At 39.4% G+C, this 20,402-nt stretch overlaps 2 protein-coding genes across 3 annotated transcripts; both read left to right on the top strand.

The window, feature by feature from the left end:
- The first annotated feature begins 4 nt into the window (after positions 1 to 4).
- LOC308402316 (major intrinsically disordered Notch2-binding receptor 1-like) lies at positions 5 to 6,770 on the top strand. The gene is made up of 4 exons (XM_080891055.1): positions 5 to 805; positions 1,682 to 3,695; positions 4,107 to 4,325; positions 4,608 to 6,770. The coding sequence occupies exons 2-4, from the start codon at positions 1,692 to 1,694 to the stop codon at positions 4,800 to 4,802; spliced, it is 2,418 nt and encodes an 805-aa protein (XP_080747181.1). The 5' UTR covers positions 5 to 805; positions 1,682 to 1,691; the 3' UTR covers positions 4,803 to 6,770.
- A 5,462-nt stretch (positions 6,771 to 12,232) lies between these two features.
- On the top strand, positions 12,233 to 20,222 carry LOC308402821 (rac GTPase-activating protein 1-like). Of its 2 annotated transcripts, none has more exons than XM_080891920.1 (17): positions 12,233 to 12,384; positions 12,735 to 12,828; positions 13,832 to 14,034; positions 14,233 to 14,387; positions 14,639 to 14,708; positions 14,856 to 14,909; positions 15,066 to 15,143; positions 15,267 to 15,384; positions 15,534 to 15,682; positions 15,797 to 15,961; positions 16,067 to 16,162; positions 16,351 to 16,549; positions 16,739 to 16,844; positions 17,005 to 17,137; positions 17,321 to 17,429; positions 17,648 to 17,756; positions 18,713 to 20,222. In XM_080891920.1, the coding sequence occupies exons 2-17, from the start codon at positions 12,744 to 12,746 to the stop codon at positions 18,786 to 18,788; spliced, it is 1,905 nt and encodes a 634-aa protein (XP_080748046.1). In that variant the 5' UTR covers positions 12,233 to 12,384; positions 12,735 to 12,743; the 3' UTR covers positions 18,789 to 20,222. The 2 variants fall into 2 exon arrangements, with proteins under 2 accessions (XP_080748046.1, XP_080748045.1); XM_080891919.1 differs by having other exon boundaries at positions 12,720 to 12,828; positions 18,713 to 20,221.
- The last annotated feature ends 180 nt before the right edge of the window (positions 20,223 to 20,402 follow it).

Consider the following 20,402-nt stretch of genomic DNA (forward strand, 5'->3'; position numbering starts at 1 on the left):
CCACACTGCTTTTCATACCACTGCTCATTCTCTGTATTGATTCCTGAGTACACAGGATGATGGATGCTTTTCTAGTGAGTTGTTGGATGAATTAGAGATGTCCATCCTCATTGTAGCAGAGTGCTACTACTCAGCGATGAAAGCCTCGCATCTCTCTTGGTCTAATGGGGTTTTAAGTACAACCCTTTATGGATGATAATGCAGAGTAATGGTGAAAACTCTGGGAGGGCTGGAGTCTGGCAGACACTTTTGTGTGTGCACAGCAATCCAGCAGGCAATTTAGCCTGCACCTTATGGTTCACTGTCGGTTTGAAGTTTAAGGAGTGTCAATTAGCAAACATCAATTTTTAATCTGCCCTTTATTTTCATGCTCATCTTGCACACATAGCCAATTATTGCCATGGCAGCCTGAGAAAATATGCTCCAGGTCCTGACCCACTCTTGCACATCACAGTGCCCTGCCAAGAGTGTTTCTCCTGCACTGTGTCAGTTAGAAATGTCGGTGTACTGTTGACTTTACAAGTGTCGTCGCTGATCTGTGGTGAGGGGAAACCGTTTGGATGTATTTTGAGGTCCCTTAGGGGACTGCAGGGACTTGTGGGAAGATGACCTGATTTCTAATTTTCTCCTCTCCTGCCTGGGCTGTGGGCTCGACACTGATTCAAACGCAGAGAAGCCCGTGAGAAGAATGACTAAAACGATGCTACACCAGACCTATTTGGAATACGGTTTCTCTGTCAGTGTAAATCTGGATGTTTGGTTGATGGATACAGGCGTGGCTGTAATTCTGCACTGGTAGATTCAGGTAAGTGGAAATACACTTAGGTTTGCCTTGGGATATGCTTCACTGTTACCGACGTGTTTACAACCTAAATTGCATATTTGCAGCATTTTTCTGTAATTGGTTTTATCCCATCTGACACACTAATCCAAAAGAGGTCATGGTCTTTTTTTTTTCTTTAAAAACAAAAGAAAGACAGCGGTCCATACTGTTTGTATATTTAGATCATTTACAAATGCAACAATTGGAGTTTCCAAATGCACGTCAGTATGTTCATCCATATGGTCTTCATTTGTTCAGTAAATGCCCTGAAGCTGTTAATAGAAAAGGTGGATTAAAAATGTCCAGTGAGGTAAGTGTGCGCAGTGTGACGCCGTCATCAGATCAGATGATCGTTTATTTTAGGACCCCAGAATAAGGTCGCTTTCCAAAACTGAAAAAAGTATCCTCTGTACAGGAAGGTGTCTGAATCACTTCTGTAACTAACAGAAACTTGTAAGCTAATATAAGAACCTCAGCATAATAAATGTGACTGTAAAATGAGTAAGACATCATTTAGAACTGGTAAACTATATTTTTATAATAATAATACAAAAGAAATGTGTAGTAGTAGTAATGCCTAGGCTACAATAACTTCACTTACATCACTATTTTGTTATTTATACACAGCATGTGCATTATTCTGATTTAAGTAATTCAACAAACATGCTTTCCTGGGGAAACTATTTTATCTTCACTCACTTTTTGACTGGTCAAATATAGGACTTCAATTCCCTTTGCAATCATGTTTAAGTGGCTTTAATACTTAGTAGTTTTGTGGCATTGTCTTGCATTTGAGAATTGCTATATTTAAATTGTAGCAAACTTTGCCTATCCTAACTGCTTTCTTCTGCTTGTCAGGTGAGCAACCATGGCTAACCTGCAGCAGGAATACCCTGGAGTTCTTCTGGGGATCCTGGAGGAACTGGCCAATATGCGCCAGTGGCTTACGTTCCAGGATCTTTGTCGTATGGTCAGCAGCCGCTTTGACCTCGAGCACCTTATTGAGCTCAGGAGTTTGCTCTTTGCTGCAGCTAGCAGGGATCCCTGTTTCCCAGCCACTCTGTTCAGGGACAGAGTTTCTACCAGAGGCCAGGGGCTATCACCCATAGGTGTCGCTGCTGACATAGTAACTATCTTCAATCTTATTCAGATGACGGGTGGGGTCTCTGAAGGGAGCCAACCAATGAGAGCTCCCACTGTCCTGCCTGTTGACCAGTCCCCAGGCCCCAGTCTGCCTGGGATCCACCAGCTGAATATCCCTGGTCGAGAACGAGTACACACCCACTCTGACTCCAGTGGCCAGCCAATTGACCAGCACTTGCTTTTTCCAAAATCAAATTACTCAGCGCGGAAACGAGCAAGTCTTCCCCCGGATCCTATCTCACTTGTGTCCTCCCCCCCAATAAGAGCGAGGGCTGTGTCTTTCGACTTGCCTCACACCACCCTTCTGTATCCTAGCAGTCAAATCTCTGACAACGCAATGAAGAATATCTACCTACCTTTGGAAACAGACAGTGAGTCTAGTGGAGATTCTGCCACCGTGGAGGTGTTTGAAGCTGAACAGGGAACATCGGTTGACCAGAAGAGAAACATCTTCAGGAAAGACTTCCACAACCAGCCACCTTTAATACCCCAGGTCACTGTTAGCAGTGAGTCTCCCAGTCCCAACAAAGGGCAGAAAGGATTCGACAATCTCAGCTTTGATATGATCCCTAATCCTTACCCATCACCAACAGCAGTTTACCAGACTCCAGAGCAGCGAGTTAAACATGAAAGCTTGGATGACCTACAGGACTCAACGTATTTCGGACCCGGCTCTATCCCGGAGCCATCCCCACGGCACCTTCAACCTCCTAGGACAAAAAAGCATGCATGGAGCAGTAAAAGTCACAGTCTAGAGGATCGGCTAGGCCTAGACAGCATTGGGATGGGCATAGAATCACAAGGGGGGCAACTTCCAAGACGTTCAACCCCTGCTATCAGTAGGGGCTTTGGGGGGTCTTCAGGAGGAGAGAGTGGAGATAGTGGATTGCCAGGTGGAGCTGATGGATTCAAAGCTCAGGCAACACAGACAGACCCACCGGACCCTCGGCGACTCCGTAGCCTTGTTCATGCTGATCGCCTCTCTTTTATGACCTCATTAGATGACCCTGAGTTTGGGGAAGATGACATCAGTGCAATCTTTCGTTTCTTAGATGACATTAGTATGTGTGGTTCCACAGGAGTCCTGCACCCCAGTGATAGCACCGCTAACCAGGACACCCCTGAGGCTAGACGTGGCCGGCTAGGTCAACTCCAGAGGCTCTTTCACTCTCTAGAAAGCAGTGATGATGGGCTGAAAGCCAGTGTCTGTAAGTTACTGCTTCGTATGAGCCAGATAGAAAGACAACTAGAATCGCTGAATGATGTGAAGTCTGAGATTTCCCAGGTACTTTCTGCTTTACAGCGATTAGATGAAAAGATCCAGCAGCCACCCGGAGGTGGCGGACAAGTTACAGGTGGGAGATGGCTTGAACCTCTTAGTGGTGTCTCCTCTTTCATGAGCCACCCTTTAACTCCTTCCGAATCATCAGAACCTCAACCTTTGTCTGCATCTGGACATCTGTTTCCCGCTACCAGCTCCAGTAGTCTGGACTGGAGCCGTTGGAATACTCCAGGAGATCAAACAGAAAGCAGCAAAGGTCAGGCAGATTCAAAGGGCGTGAAAGAAGGGAAGAAGGATGCATCATCTAGTCGTGCCTCTAAAACCCAGCCTGAAGAGAAAAGTGTCTCTGACTCCAAACAACTGAATGTGTCTAACTCTGCAAGAGACTGGACTGTGTCATTCTCGAAAAGTAAAGATGGCAAAGCTTCACAAAGAAAAACCGGGCAGGTAGAGTAATTCCACATAGTATTTGATCCTATATTTTCTATGATACAAAAAATAAATGTTAGATTAGAGATTAGTTCATAAGCATATAATTAATCGCCCTTAAATGTACACAACAGTTTCAGCCATGAGTATAAACATGATGTTCAGCCTCAAAAAGGCATGTTTTTAACTCTGTATTTTGCCGACTAGACATCTGTGATTATGTGGTTGTTTGACAAGTGAGCTATTGGTTTAAACTTTTAGGATGACTAAGATTTGGTCAAGACTGAAAAGAAGTATATTGAAATGTATATACATTGTGGTATTTAGCATAACTAACATTGTCGACTTACGGAATTTTAAATACTTTAAAGATGTGTTGTCATCTAAACAGCATACATAAAATCTGTGTTTGGTGCATATTTATTCTAGGCAGATCAGTCGGGCAGCACCACTAACCTACTCTCCCAAAAGCCTGCCAGCCTGGTGGAACAAGTGTTTAACTCATCCCTGTTCCACCACAAAGACAGCAGTCTCACAGGGGGGCTAAGCTCTGGAAAGGTCCTGGACCCCAGATTGGCCGAGGGAAGGGGAAGACCAATATGGACTGTAGATGACAGAGAAGCACGAATCTCACCATTGGACTTACAGGCAAGAATTTCTGACTTTTAAAGCGACACAAGCAGTGTGGAAATGACACAAGCAAATATGTTGTATGATTTTTTTTTTTTGATTGCCTAATATCAGTGCCTAATGCAGAGTCAGCTGACATCCATATCGATCAGTCAAACTTTATTTATATTTATGTGTTGCACATTTAATGTCTTAGTGCAAAAGGAAATGAATGGTCAGCCAATAAAAACATGGAACAAGTGTGAAATAATAAATATATATCTACTTGGTATAGAAACTAAATGGAATTATGTCCCTCAGGCTCCCGAGTCTCTGAACCCGAACAACATGGAGTTCTGGATGGACGACATCTACAATCCAGGCTACGATGCTCTACTCAGGCGTAAAGAAGCTGATCTCCGCCGGGCCAAGATCTGCAAGCTGATTGCACTTATAGCCACTGCAGTGACTATCATTCTCATCATCGTCATTCCCATTTGCACCATGGCCCAGTGAAGCCTCTTCCAGAAAACTCACTTTCTTGCCTGATTTCATTTAATTTGTTAATATATTTATTTTCAGCAGCTATGAGCTGTGCCTAGGACCATATATGGGATTCTTATTGAGATTAGTGGAGGAGAGACTGTGACTCTTGAGCGGGTTTGATGATCTGCGAATGATCAATACCTCCTTTTATTTCTCTGCATGCACCATCATTATTTATTACTTCAGAAATACAGGAGGATTTTAACTGTTACTGGAAATTACATATAGCCATTCCCTCGTACAGTTACATACACACTGTAAATCATCTCCCATGCCATTTTTTTCTCCCATTTGCTATGATTTATTTCATGACTTATGTTCCTACTAAACTGAAGCGACTGCAAAGGAAGTAACTAACTTTAAAGGTTTTAAACAGTTCTACAGTAACTGATAGCATATGTTGAAACTAGTAATACTGAGCCAATGCAAAAGGGACTTTTTTTTTTTCCCCCTCCTTTCGTCTGCACTTTTCTGAGAAACAGCACTGTTAAAAAATGCATTGTGAATATGCTTGAGCACTGAACACTGCCTGACTTGTTCTTGCTGTTCGCCTGAGAACAAACTAGGGCTTATTTCACCTCTATGTAAGATAATTGTTTCATTAGTAAATCAGAGTTTAACATCTGTAATTTATAAATAGAGTTGGATTTCTTTTTATAATTAAGTTTAGTTTCAACATTTCTTCTTGTACTTTAAAAGATATACTGCTCATAAAATGTTAAGTTATTAAAAAAATAATATTTTTATAGAGTTTTCGCCCATTTTCAAACTGTCTAATCCATTTTTGAATGTGTCTGACTTGTGGAGCAGAGTGTTTACCAAGCGTCAGGTTTCACGAAATGAAAGTTGTTGTTGTTTTTGTTGTCGTTCGTGATGCTTTGGCTCTGGAGCAGTGAAAAAAGGAGGGAGCCCTTTCCAGTAACCACTCTCTGAGTGGATGATTCCACTTGTAATTTAATTGATGGGATGTTTTGGAGTCCACCTATGCACATTATCTTTTCACAGTACTCACTTGCCAATAGCTTTTCCACATTTTTGCAGACTCACTTAGCAGATTCCTCTGCTGTCCTTTGAAAACGTCCTGTGAACTAAGTATGCTAATTTTTTGTCCCTGACTAAAGAATACATTGCGGCTGATGTCAAATCTGTTCATCTATAGTGGGATACAACAATATATCTCTGCAACAAAACTACCTGTGTAAAGCTTCTATCTTTCAGCTTTTGCTGTCAGAGTGCTGTTGCTTGAACTCTAAAGTAAGGCTGTGATGTAATGTGCAGAGTTCCCTTTATTGTGGTTAAAATATAAAGCACACTTACAGTAGACTGTAATCTAATACATCCTCATCGGAAACCACAGCCTTTCAATGACCAGATAATTGAATTAAATACACCACCTCAACAAAAATGTAACATTGTAAGCTGCTCAACTTCAGTATTTTTCAGGACTAATTGGATTGCATTGCATCTTTTAGGTACACATCTTCCTCTGATGTGGATTGGACAGTTGTCATGCCATAAAAACTTCACTTTGCACAGGATGTATAGAGAGAGTGGGTCGTGCTTCAGTGTATGGGCCTAAGTAGATGCACTATATACCTGCCAAGTGCTCCCCATGAGGCTGTTTGTGGATCCATTACCTTTCCAATGGTGCCAGTGAGAAGACTTAACTCAGCACAATCTGCACGGTGCTTCCTTTCAAACTTCTGTGCATTAGACCATCCTCATACTTTTTTAGTCTTGAAATGCACATAACACTTTTGTTTGTAATGTCGATCTTGTTTTTGTAGTATCCACGCAACTTTTAGACAGACAGAGGAAATCTGTAAACTTGTTATTCGAGTAAACAATGCCTAAAAAAGAAAACTTGATCGCGAATGTAAGAAAAACATGTCACCATACAGTTTTCTGGTGTGCAATGCTTCAATGATGCAAGGATGTTTGTTGACTTGCCTGTCTGCATAAACTCATTAAAAGGGGTGTGTGCCTTTTACAGCAGTTTGTCTGATTTAATAAACTCTAAATGCAAACCTAAATGTAATATATCATAATCATGCACTTATAGCAACACAGAGAATGGGGGAAATCCTGCAGAAAAGAACTGCACTGCAAATTTAATTATGTCTCATTTTTCCTCAAGTGTGTGGTTACACTTGCAGACAGAACAAGTCCATCCATTTTAAGAAAGAGCTGCTGATTAGAGGGGAAAAGAGATATTCTGGCAGTCAAATGATCCATGACTAGAGGAAATGTACAAATAAAGATGAATAATTGATAAAGACATAAAGGACGCATCGACTGACAAATCTGATTATCTCAAATCAGCTATAGTGGACTTGAAGTACTCAGACAGTTCTGAAGTAATGCTCATTTAAAAAAATAAAAAAATAAACCAGCTAAAACCTTTTTTGAATTGTAAACTGTTCTAATATGGACACTTACATGTAAGTTCTGCAGTTGAAAGCGTGTGTGTGTGTTGTTGTCATTAAATCTTGCACAAAGAGCTCCTGCTACACCCAGATATGCCATCCGCTGCTGATTAATGATGCTGTTGGTTGCATCCCAGTTGGCACGATGATGGCAACGAGACACAAGGCACAATTACTCACTGTTTCACAACTTTATAATTTCACACATAATTTCCCATTGCTGTATTGCATTCAATAATATACACAGAAAGAGCAGGAAGTATATATATTGTGGTGGCTTACTCTGAATAAAACTTATAGTGAAAACTGCATAGTCTATATATAAAAGTTACTGATATCACTGACTAATATTTACTCACAGTCAGTAAGGTAGGCATGTCAAACTAAGTGGCCTCATGTGAAAATCTTAAAAAAAATAAAAACATTTAATACTTTTGTTCTATACATTTCAGGAATATTAAAAATGCCCATGATGATTATTTGTTTGTTTAAATAAATAGATAGATAGATAAATAGATACTTTATTGATACCACAAGTGAAACTGTTGTGTTGCAACAGCATGATAAAGAATAAAAAATAGTACAGTCTACAATAAATAACAAAGAAACAGCACTTTGTAGTGCCACAGCCGCCTTATACTCAGGGGCGGATCAACAAGGGTGTTATGTGCCACCCTAAAATAATCTCTTGCCACCCGTAGTGCCACCCTAGGTTTTTGCATATGCCAATGTTGTTTTTTAAAATAAGCTAGCATTAACACTTTGAGCCTAGCTACAGTTAACACTGAATACCTAAAACTGAGTATATTGCATACTGTTACCCTCCCTCCCCACTACTAAAAAATGGTTATTTCTTGTTGTCAGTAGTAACCAATGCCTTTGATTGTGCCGAGCAATGATATTTTTAAAAGTGATGAAAATCCTAGGCAAGACTCCACTCTGTGAGGAAACATCTGAACCGTTATCTGTGTAAGTATGTTTTTCTAACATAATATGTAAAGTTGGTAACAGTATGTTTTTAGAGGCTTGGTGGAGGACAAGAGGTGGTTGCTGTGGTGATGGGTGAAGTGGCGTGTCCACAGAAGGAGATGCTCAGAAAGCTGCAGAAGAAGACGTGTGCTGAAGTGCTGAATCTCAGCCAAATACAGACAACTGTGTGTATGCTCAATCATCTAGTGGGCTGGTTTCAGTCATTGTGCGAATGTACTGTTTATAAGTTTGGGGAAACCTGCAGTCAGCTGAGACTAAAGAAGTCACTTGGTTGAGTGACGAAACGTTTCTCCCACTATGTCCAGATGGACAGAATCAACCTTTTGGGAAGGACAACTGTGGCTTTTCTCCAACTTTTGGCCAATCATGTTAGTGTCCTGTTTATCACACATAATAAAAAGCATTTACTCTCTGTGTGTGATGTTAATGTGCAAATGTCATTTGTTACTATAGAGAATATGCACAGGACTACTGATATAGGGCTGTGTTTTTGTGGCACTTAAGTTTAAATTGGTCATGGACAGACATTCTTCCATAGCATGAAGAACAGCAAAGGTCTAAGGCAGTTTTGAACTAGTAATATTCGTTTTCGAAATGATTCTTAGTTTAGCCACAGGTTTGCTTTATGTGTTATTACAGGACATGTTTTTTTGAAACGCATCTCCAAGCTTGAAAGCTGGGCAGGCACAAGTCCATTTATTTTGTTATGAGTTTGAGTAAATGAATGAATGAATTTGTTCGCAGCTGGAAGAGGGTGCTGTTAAAACAACCCTATTATTTTTTTCTGTTGACTGCTTCTCTTAGCTTCCACCAACATTATTACCAAACATACTCATGGGCAAATAAATAAATCGCTCTTGTACAAATGATCGGTGAAAGCCTCAGACTATCGTCGGTGGTCGATATATTCGTCCAATCGCCTAACCTTATCCTATATCATATTGTTGGGGTCCACAGAACACTTTTTTTTACATTTTACTTTGTAATTATTAAATGTTTGCAGGTGTAAGCAGAGTTTGCCTGCACCACCACTGTCCCACTGACATCCAAATTCATGCAGCAGCTAGATCACCATTCCTTGCTGCTAATGAAAGTCTTCCAAAGGAAAGGAGGAGCTCTGCGATAAAAAACAATTAAGAACATAATTTTGAGTTGTTTTTGCAGCACATTTTGGGTCCTTATGGAGTTCCACTGTTAAAAGCAGTCCAATCAACCGACGTCAGACAAATCTGAGGAGAGATTATAGTACTGCACTGCGCAGTTATGAATTCATCCTGCTGCTTCTATCAGCAGTGGCATTATCTGAAGGGAACCAGTGTCCTGATTCCACTGCCCTGAGAATGGAGGCTTGACCCAGCAGGGAGCACCATCATACCAGCTGGTGAGTCTGGTGAGGCGGTGGAATGGTGTTCTCCCTCGGACTCTGCAGCACGTAAAAGGTGTCGTCAGCTGCAGTGGGTCTGGGGTCAATGAATCCCCTGAATGCAATATAAGGAAACTCCTTGGACCCTGTAACCAGGTCATGGTATAGCAAGAGGATTCTGGTACATCTTGGTGTTTTTGGTTAATGTCACAGCTGTATCGATTTTATGAGGCTATACTGTGTAAAAAAGACTGGTGCGGTGTAGAGATTTACTTTAATTTGCCAGTTTTATTTGACTTTACAACATTTACGGAGAGATATTTTCAATAAAAAATGACAAATGCAGCAGCTTATTTAGTTTAAATTCTAACCTTCATAGGCTATTGTAAAAGCGTAACGGATAGCTATTTTTTAAATTTGAAATTTGCGTTTGTAAAATAGTTTAAAGTTAAAAGTTGGGCATAAATCATTATAAACAGGCGTTTGTTATACATTTCAGGTAAATTTTATTCTGTAGGGAAAAAGGGCGAAACGTCTTTATCAAAGGGTACGGAGCCCCCCAGGGGACATGGGAGAAAAAAAAATTACGGAGGAAAAAAAAAAAAATTAGGGAGAAAAAAAAAAATTAAGACGGACTTTTGCGAGCGCTCCGTAATTTTTTTTTCTCCCATGTCCCCTGGGGGGCTCCGTACAGATGTATGTTATGGGTGATAAATTTAAATTGTGTGCATACAATAAGCAGGCTTGAGGTTTCTCACCTGACTTTAGCTGTTTTATTTTCAATAGACTGATATTTAACCGAAATACAAATATGAAAACCTAAGTGCTGAACACGAATTCATTATTAAACATCACTGAAACTCTATGCAAGCTTAATGGCAATGTGTTCATGATTCACAAATATTATAGATTGCATTCATTTATCACAAAACTTTGTTCACAGTCACCAAGAACATGCAAAGTTGTTCTTTACTATGATCTGTACATGTCTTGAGATTTAAACCCTTAATTTCTCTGATTATGTCATGATTAACATAGGTGACCTTTTTGTTTTCTTGTAGCTGAGTTGGTCAGTCCAGTCAGTTTATGTCAAATGATCATCACAAACCTGAGGAACCGTCCTGATTGATTCAATTTCTTTCATCACATCTCCTCCTGTTTCATGCAGGCGTCTTTCGTACACCATCATCACTTTCTCCACTTCAGCTTGAGGTAAACTTGTTTATTTGCAAAGAGAAGCAGAGGCATGGCAGTATATGGATTGTTGTTGACTAAAAACACACAGTGGTAAGAACTAAATTTGAACAGGTTTTCTGCATTTTTGTTTGTGAGCTTGTTTTTTTTTTTTGCAAAGGATAACAATGTTTCCATACACATAGTGAATTTTTCATAGAAAAACTGGATCTTCTTAGTTCTGCCTGTATTTTCTTCACATTGCTACACTGATATGAATGCACAATTTTAAGGGTTTAACCAGACATAGAGGGAATGGGTCAAGGTTGGAAGGAAATCAGACATAGAGGGAATGTGCCACTCCATCTTGGAAGATGAGGGCCAGTTCAAACTATTTTGTGTTTATTGGTTCTTGGAACATTCATAGAACACCCAGACCACATTATTAAGGTTTACAGATAGAACAGCATGCATTTTTGCAGTATTTTCACTATACACATTTACAATGAGATACAGAGGAAATTGAGGTTTAGCTGTGACTTCATGGCTTGATTTTTGTCCATATGCAATGTGACATCTGTATGTGTGGATGTGGTCCAGTGCAGTTATGTGGAGCTTCAGCAAAGATGAATACTGTCAGAAACCCCAGTTTTATTGTTTCACTGTATTTTTTATTTATGTATTTAACACAACTAAAAATGAACGGGAAACCTATAACAGATGATGCAACACATTAACACATAGAGTAATAATAACATAATAAACAATCGTACTGGCAACGATTGCTTGCACTAAGTCAGTAAAAATCCATCAAGAATGCAGTGTTTATTTAAGGTTTTGTTTCTTTCATTACACTCTGAGTTGGCATGTGCTTTTCAAACATTACCTTTAAACTGTTTAATATAGCGGTCATTCCATCCACTCACCTTTAATCTTTAATAGTTTTTGAGATGTTGGTGAAAAATGTGTTCATGACTGCAGATTTCTGGCATTTTGTGTAAATTTAAGCATGTAAGCATTGATTGTTTTTGTTTTTGTTTTTGTTTTTCTAAGAAAATAAGGGAGTGAAACTAAGTTAGACTTGTGTTTGTAAATGAACCCCCCCTATGTTGTGTAGCTTTCTGGATTTTATACCTATTGGACTACATACTTATTATATAGGCTATACAGTACATAAAATCAAAATTTGCATGTTTTATGTAACTGAAATGTTTAATTATGTGGGCTAAAGAAAATAAGAAATTTATAGAGTATATTTATATGAAACATGTGTCTATGTACTGCATTTGATGTATTTTAACGATATATATAATGGATATTACAGATTGTAACACCTGCATATGTGTATCGGACATAAAGAGCCGCACATTTATGGTGCAGTTACAACTCCGGTTCCATGGGGGTGCCAGGGCGCACAAACTTCCGGTTTCAATAGACGAGTAAGAAAAGCGGCGCTGATTTTGAACTTTGGAGAAGAATGTGTAAACTTAATCGGGCAGGTGTGGCTTTGTTGTTACTGTGGGGATAAGCGTCCCTCTTAGCATCGGATTGTGTTACATTACATTGCCCGTCACACTGTTACAACATCTTTATTGCATAGGTACGTTGTTTTTGTTGTTTCAGTGTTCTTTCGGTTACTTTAACGATAGGCTGCACAGTCAGCTGACCTCAAGCCTGCTAAAGTTAGCGCTAGCATGCCAGTGACTTCATCGTAATGATAAACCTAGCATGGAGTTAGCTTAGCCGCTTGCGAGTGTTTGAATAAACTGACGATAATGCCAATATTAGTGCTTAAACAACAAGGAAACAAACTTAGTATTTATTTGTCATACGATAAACCTTTTGTCTAACGTGACTGCCCATTTTGACTTGATTCATTACTGAGAGTGTGAAGTGTAATTAAAGTGAAAGGAACATTGTCTTACTAATCTTCAGCTAACACATCTACAGAAAGACACCATGGAGCTGTCAGCATTGAACCTGTACAACCAGTTTGAGAGTCTCAGAGCCCAGGTCGACGGCCTGAATGAGAGCATTGAACCACGTAAGTTAATTTCTTACGTAGCTTTGGTATTAGTCACCTTTGTAGAAGCCTTTCAGTGAAACTGCAGTGTTTGTAAGCATTAAGTAACAGCATTAAGCGCGTCTGCTCTGGAATTGTGTTATACTTGGTAGCTGTACTAAGGTGGATGTATTTCAGCCAACTTATTAACACCAACCTGCTCCTCCCATCCGAGTACTTGTTAGAGGGTGTGATGAATTGTATGGACACAGAAGCAGCACTGATTATAGAGCCTCTGCATTAGTAATTTAAAGGTTCACTCAGTCAGGGTTATAGAAAGCTAGTGAATACTGATAACGCACCTGATGATACAAATAGAAATTGAAATAACTATTTGGAGTCTAGTAAAATAAATAGAAAGTCACAATCATCTCCATTTATTTTTTATTTATTCACTTACTACAAACAATCTTATGTTTTTGTCCTCTTTCTAAATAGTATAGATTATAAATAACAGATCTAAATCTCAATTAGGAGCCATCATTAGAAGCAATTGAACATGATTTATTGTAACAGAGAATTCAGTTATGCTATTTGACGATTACAATCCAATGATCCATCACAACAGAACAAAATCCCAGCAGTGATGGGAATTAAGACATGATCCCCTTGAGTGTAGATGCTGATTGTGGCGTTGAAGATAAGATGGAGGCTTGGATGAAGCAAGGATGGGGAGGAGGTGGGTTGCACAAAGGAGTCTGGAAGAGAGAATGAAAGATAAGCAGTACTATTTAAAGAAGAGTTGAGGGTAATTGGTTTGAAGAAAGATGATTGGACTACAGCAATGGTGTTAGCATTGAGCTTTGCAGCGTGGGAAAGTAGAAGTGATGTAATAAATAGACTAACAGCCAAACACTGTAAAAATGGACAGATGAGGAGATACAGATCTTCCTTGTTGAACTTATACATAAATTTTGTAATAAAAATAATGAACTGTATAGTGTGCACAGCAGCAATACAGCAATCCCCTTGTCTTGTTTTCCAGAGTTCCTCCAGATGGCAGTGAACTTTGAGGATTGCCGCAAGAAATGGCTGCAGGCAGGCGAGGAGTTAGTTTCCAGTAAGGAGATGCTGGCTAAAGCAGAGACGGAGAGGGGAGCCTTGGAGGTCAAACTAAAACACGCTCGAAACCAGGTGGACGTGGAGATCCGCCGGCGGCAGAAAGCTGAGGCCGTATATGAGAAGCTAGTCAGTGCTACTCTGTTTTTTTTTTCTTTCTACTCTTTCTTTATGTAACCAGCAGGATTGCTGATGTGAAATTAGATGGAGAAAGAATAGATGAAGATTCATATTCAGATAATGACGATGCCCATTTCACTGTGAAGATTACAATATTAATTTGTTGCTGACTGACAGTTATGTTTCTTTCAACCTTGCGTATAAAAGGAGCGGCAGCTACAGCTGATCCGAGAGCTGCTGGTTTCAGAGAACAACGGTGGCAGCGTCCTCCTCAGTGAGGAACAACGTTCAGCCCTGGCCTTCCTCAGTGCCCACTCCCAGGCAGCACAAGCTGCAAATAGCAACCTCAACTCCAGCCGAAGGTCAGAAGGAGACACTTCTGTTTCTTTCTTCTTCTTCTTCTCCTTTTTTTCTTTGCATGGGAGAGGGACAAAAACAAGCTGAGAAGAAATGGCTATACTCTGAGCAAAGACAAGCTAAACTTTTATTGCGTGTAGCAGGTTAGCACATATGCATGAACATTTTAAGGGAGAGAATTTCATATGCGTGATTAAAACCGTGTTATTCTTAAACTTGGCATATACACAGACAACTAACTTGATCTGTCTTACAGACTGACTACTATTGATGAATCAGCTTCTTTGGTGTCAGACATCAGCTACGACCATACGGATGACTCTTTGGTAAAATGATCCTTAAAGGTTTATCTTATGAGAACTGCTGATCAAATGGTGTGACAGCATAGTTGTTGTTTTTTTTTTTTGTTTGTTTTTGAGAAACATTGATAGTAAATTGGCCAAGTGAATGTAAAATGCTGTGGTTTTCTGCAGGACTGGGATTCATCTGTGATGAAGAATGTTAGATTGCGCAGACGACAGAAACGAGTGAGTCATGCCTTAAATCACATTTTGCACACATGAATCTTTTCTTGCATTGATTTTTTTTATTTTCTGTCATCTTGACATGTTTCAGTGTCAGAAGGGACATCAGATGTCTCTTGATATTTACTTTGGTTCTGAAAATTCAATTTCAATCCACAGCGTTCCTCCAGAAAACCTTCAGAAGGTCACTTGCAGGCAGTGAAGAAGCCTCGCTCTACTGGATGCCCATCAGATAGGGTAATACTGACCTCTGCAGCTGGATGTGCTAAATAACATTAAAAAAAGTCTGGATCTGAAAGCCTAAGTTTAGGTGATTGTATCTATGAATTAGTATGAAATATCTCCTTCCTTACACTTCAGATGAATGAATCCATTGTGGCCAAAACAACCATCACTGTACCTGTAAATGGTGGCGCTGTTGAGGCCGTCTCCACCATTGAGACCGTGCCCTACTGGACGCGCAGCAGAAAGAAGAGCGGTAAGAATTTTCTTCATCTTTTATTTATAGCCTCTTACGAACACACTTGAAAGCAACATGATCATACCAAACAACCAATGTACGCTTGAAATAAGTGATTTGGACTGGTGAGTTTCCTCAGTGTTTTGGGGTTTGATTTACATGTGCAGTTGCTCCATCTTGGATTGATACACCAACTACTGACAACTCTGAAACTGTCAGCGAGGCTCCCAGAACACCTGTCTCAGAATTTCCAGCCCAACTCCAGACTCCCAAAACTAATGAAGGAGGAAAGAAACATCACTTCATCTCCAAAACAGTACGGCTAAATTCTTGACTAAAATGAATTCACTGTAAATAACTGAGATTATATTTCTATCTTCTTAATCCCTACTGGCCTGTTTAATTGAGTTGTGTTCCCTCTATCACTAAGGTGATCCGGTCAGAGTTTTGTGTGTCATGTGGAAGAAGAACAAAGTTTGGCAAGCTGTATCTTCGCTGCCAGGATTGCAGGGCTGTGGCCCATCCTGAGTGTCGTGACCTGTGTCCCATGCCCTGTAATCCTACTGCTCTTAATACTCCTGTCAAGAACACAGAGGTACATTGTTCTTATTGGTCTCATCGCTTCTATTCCATATATTTTGCATGATTTGTTTTTTTTTTCACACCTACATAGTAATTAATTGATATAATTCTTGTGTAGTCTACTCTGGCTGACTTTGCTCCACTCACTGCTCCAATGATCCCTGCTTTGGTTATCTACTGCATTAAGGAGATTGAAAAAAGAGGCCTACATGAGGTGGGAAAGGCATTATTGAAGCCCTGTTTACTTGTTGTTTGCATGTTAACAGTTCAATCCTTTCCGTTAAGTGATTACAGTAGATTGTTTCCATCTAATTAGGTATTTTACTTCAAAGTAAAGCAGAGTCACAGTAAGGCTGGACAGTGAGAGCTGAGCTCTAGTTTCTTTTTTCCTCCTTACCCCAGGTTGGCCTGTACAGAGTCTCTGGCCATGAGCGTGTGGTGAAAGAGCTGAAGGAAAAGCTCATTAGAGGAAAGACTCTACCTCCTCTTAACAAAGTCGAAGACATCAATGTCATTGCAGGCGTCCTCAAAGACTTCCTCAGAAACCTTCCAGAGCCACTGCTCACCTTCCACCTCAACAAAGCCTTCATGGAAGCAGCGGGTGAGTTCGTGAGACTGCAGGACCTGCAGGAATTCGTATGTGTTTGAATGTTTGACGCTTTTATTTTAAGAGAGCTGAATTTGCACTGAGTGGTTGAATTTCCTGCCTGGGATAGAGGGAAGAGTATCCATGAATATAAAATATCTTATGTACTTATTATTTATTAATTTATTTTTTTGGATGTTGTAGAAATCCAGGATGATGACAACAGTCTTGCTATGTTGTATCAGACGATGAGTGAGCTGCCTCAACCAAACCGAGACACACTGGCATGTGTGATGATCCATCTGCAGAAGTAATTTTCATTCCTTTCTTTAGTCGTGTTAAGAATCCTTTTATCTTATTTTTTAATTTACTCTGCTTAACACACAAGATTTACAGTTTGTAATTATGAAATATCTTGAATCTGCATTATAAGGTCAGCTCAAGAAGACTGAATTTCTTTCTATTATCAGGGTGTCTCGAAGTGTGGACACCAAGATGGATGTAAATAACCTGGCCAGGGTGTTTGGCCCCACCCTTGTAGGTCATGCTGTTCCTAACCCAGACCCTATGACCATCCTGCACGACACCAACAGGCAACCAAGGGTAAAGTGAAGAATAAGGACTGGCTTCTCAGAATAGGCATTATGTTTAGAACTCTAACGCATGTCTTATAAAGTAGCACATAGTGTGTGTGTGTGTGGGTGTATATGGTTGTACCTCAGTGATCAGTGTTTGTCCTTCAGTGTGTTCGACTATAAATAATGGATTTATTTCCTGTCTTCTTAGGTTATAGAGCGCTTGCTCAGTATTCCAGACAGCTATTGGAGCCAGTTTGCTTATCCAGATAATGCAAGCATTGACAATGCTCACAACACTGACACTCCAAACCACAAAGGTAAATCAATGAAAGGTACATTAAGGCTCCTCTAAAATGAATACCCCGATAAAAGTGGGTTTGATTAGATTTTAGAACTGGTGGAGCAAATGGGCATACGATAAAAATCGAATCAAATCAACCAACCTTAATCCTTTTTTTCAGCATTTATACTCAACAGATTTGATAATATTGTCTTGTTAAATTGAGGTTCTGTTGATTTATGGGTTTATCTGTAGTGAGCATACTGGGGCCAGTAACTACTCCAGAGCACCAGATGATGGCCAAAACACCTTCCTCCAGTTCACTGTCTCAGCGCATGAAGCACACCCTCTCCAGTACCACCTTGTGAGTTCACTCTCTTTTTCCAATTCTTTTCACAGTAAACAAGATCGAACATACATCTTATCCAGACTGAAATGTTATCAGTTTAAATCAGTCAAATTTACATCTGATGGTTTAGTTTTTTCACATCTCTGCCCTTAACATAACAAGCTTCAGGAAGTTCCAAAACACACACTTTAATTCTGAGCTAAAGACAGACAAATTTTACATTTCCAGTTTATTTTTCTGTATACTATTACAAAGACCCTGAGGTGGATAAGCAATCAAGAAAATACATAAGTAAAAAGATTCTGGCTATAATTTATTTGGTACTGTATATGATGCATCAACTGGCAAAACGACAGAATATTGGACATATTTGACCTCACATCTCATCCTGTGAGCAACATCATGTAGAGACTTCAGGATTTTGGAACTTCAGCATTCAAAATCCACATACTTGTCTAAAAAAAGTGAAGCTGTTTCTTCCCTCATAGGTTCCAAGAGACATGACACATTTCAATTTGTCACATTGTAAAAAGTACGACAACATGCTGTGCCACTAGCAGTACTTACTGAGACTCTGGACTAGAGCAGATCCATTGCTGTTCTTGTCATTTAATCAGCGGGAAATAAAACATCTTGTGGATATTCCTATGCATTTATGATATTAACTAAAGGCTTCAGATTGGATATGCAGAAATTTGTCTCTCAATATTTTAGGTAGAGAGAATTGGAAAATGTTGGATTGTGAAAGTTTTTCAGGGCGCTAAAAGCCACGTGTAGGTAACATGACTGCCTGCATAGAGAGCAGTCAATAATCAAATTAAGTTAACTCAGTTGTCCACATATAAAGAATTGATTCCTGGTTTTCCCTGAAAACAATAATCTTAATAGTGATTCAGTTGTTTGTCTGAAATGACTTTTACTAACCTTGTAATTCTGTGTGCTCCCTTCAACCCCGACCTCTTCATCCTTAGATTTGGGAGCAAGAGCAAAGCGACATCTGCCTGTAATCGCCAAGGAAGCTTCTTTGCTTCCCCCCAGCTGAAGTAATGGTAACGAAAGAAAAACCCCTCACTACATTATGCTTCTAGGTTACTTACTGCAGTAAATGAATATATATGTATATTTATATAATCATGTTGGAATATGACTATGCAAATTTAGCACAATAACTTTACCAATTTAATTACTGAAGATATTTTTTAAGAAAGCTTTCTAACAAGATTTTTGTTCTTTTTAAAAGATGAGAGAATGTAGGATTTGTGGTTTGTTTTTTTGTTTTTTTGTATCTTTAATCACTAATGTTTTATTATCGGCTCCGTCTCTGATTATAAGAGTTTTTAATGACCGAGCAACCATACTCACACTAATTTAGGGATTGAGATTTCCTACTTCATGTGATGTTTAATGCTGTTTTCAATGCTGCCCCCCCCCCCTCCCTGAACATGTGGTTGTAACCACAGTTACATGGATGCATCATAGACCATAAGAAAGTCATTGGTATGCATCAGCACACATGAAAAGCACAAAGAGCTAGAATGAACAAAGAGGTGAGAATCACTAATATTGGCTTGTTGAGAGCATTGGTTGCCGTATCATTTAAACATTTGTTTTAATGATTTTATGTTTTGTTTTATATATTCATGTTGACACACTCTGATCTTTACCAATCATGGCATTTTTTTGAGAAAAACTTTCAAATACTTAAAAAATATATTCTGTGTAAACACTGATACCCACTGGGAAATTAGAATGCTTTTTGCACACTGTAAAAACCAAAGTGTATTTTCTACATGGTAACATTTACCACTAGAGGCTGCTGTTGCACCACTTTCCATATGCAATCGTAACCTATAAAGACACCATACTGTATACTATGTACGTAATCAGTCAGAAATCCTGGCACTCCTTTCATTTAATATATCAGCAGATATTTAGAAGTTACTCTACTAATGTGGGATGGTTAAGTCAAGAGATCTGTGACTCACATTTATGCGGTCATAACAAAATAAAGCTTCAGCTGTTTTAATGTATTACTGTGAAAACTCATTTGCATGTATGCACAGTGAAGTATTTGTAGTTTTCTTGCACCATTAGACTAACGATAAGAAAAGTCAGTCTTCTGCTCTCATCATCACCTGTAGCAAATCTCTGTGTGATGGTACTGGTTCAAATAAAGGCATTTGGGGATATTCATTTGGATAAAAACTGAAACATTTTGACTTATGAAAACTACATCCTGCTGTTTGTGGTTGTAAGAATCCTGTAATACTGCATTATTTTATGCATATTTGATACATCCTTGTACATGTATTCCTTCATGTGGTTCTTTTTCTCTAATGAAATAACGTGTAAACGATTGTCATTCATCAGAGAGCCTGTGAATCTTAACATTTATCCCTTTGTCTTTGCTCATATAACGTGGAAGTCAATGCCTGAACTAAAAATAAAACGCAAAGAGTGTTTCTTTTGTGTTGGTAGGTGGTATTTGTGCAAGAGGTTAGACATGTGGGTTGAGGAACCCGGCTGAAAGAAGACTGTAGAGCATGTAAGACCAGACGTGTAGGATATGATTTTGTTACTGGTAATTCAGTCTAAACAAAACCCTCTTATACTTGAACATGGATTAGTATTACCCTATTAAATCAGCAGGTTATTAATGCA

This window comes from Rhamphochromis sp. 'chilingali' (assembly GCF_963969265.1).
Source record: "Rhamphochromis sp. 'chilingali' genome assembly, chromosome: 9".
NCBI lineage: Eukaryota > Metazoa > Chordata > Actinopteri > Cichliformes > Cichlidae > Rhamphochromis > Rhamphochromis sp. 'chilingali'.

Excerpts from the sequence above, each read along its gene's own strand:
- LOC308402821 (XM_080891920.1), top strand. The coding sequence starts at position 12,744 with ATGGAGCTGTCAGCATTGAACCTGTACAACCAGTTTGAGAGTCTCAGA. Across the intron at positions 12,829-13,831 it reads GAATGAGAGCATTGAACCAC|AGTTCCTCCAGATGGCAGTG; the intron begins GTAAGTTAATTT and ends CTTGTTTTCCAG. Across the intron at positions 17,757-18,712 it reads ACCCTCTCCAGTACCACCTT|ATTTGGGAGCAAGAGCAAAG; the intron begins GTGAGTTCACTC and ends CTTCATCCTTAG.
- LOC308402316 (XM_080891055.1), top strand. The coding sequence starts at position 1,692 with ATGGCTAACCTGCAGCAGGAATACCCTGGAGTTCTTCTGGGGATCCTG. Across the intron at positions 3,696-4,106 it reads CACAAAGAAAAACCGGGCAG|GCAGATCAGTCGGGCAGCAC; the intron begins GTAGAGTAATTC and ends TATTTATTCTAG. Across the intron at positions 4,326-4,607 it reads TCTCACCATTGGACTTACAG|GCTCCCGAGTCTCTGAACCC; the intron begins GCAAGAATTTCT and ends TATGTCCCTCAG.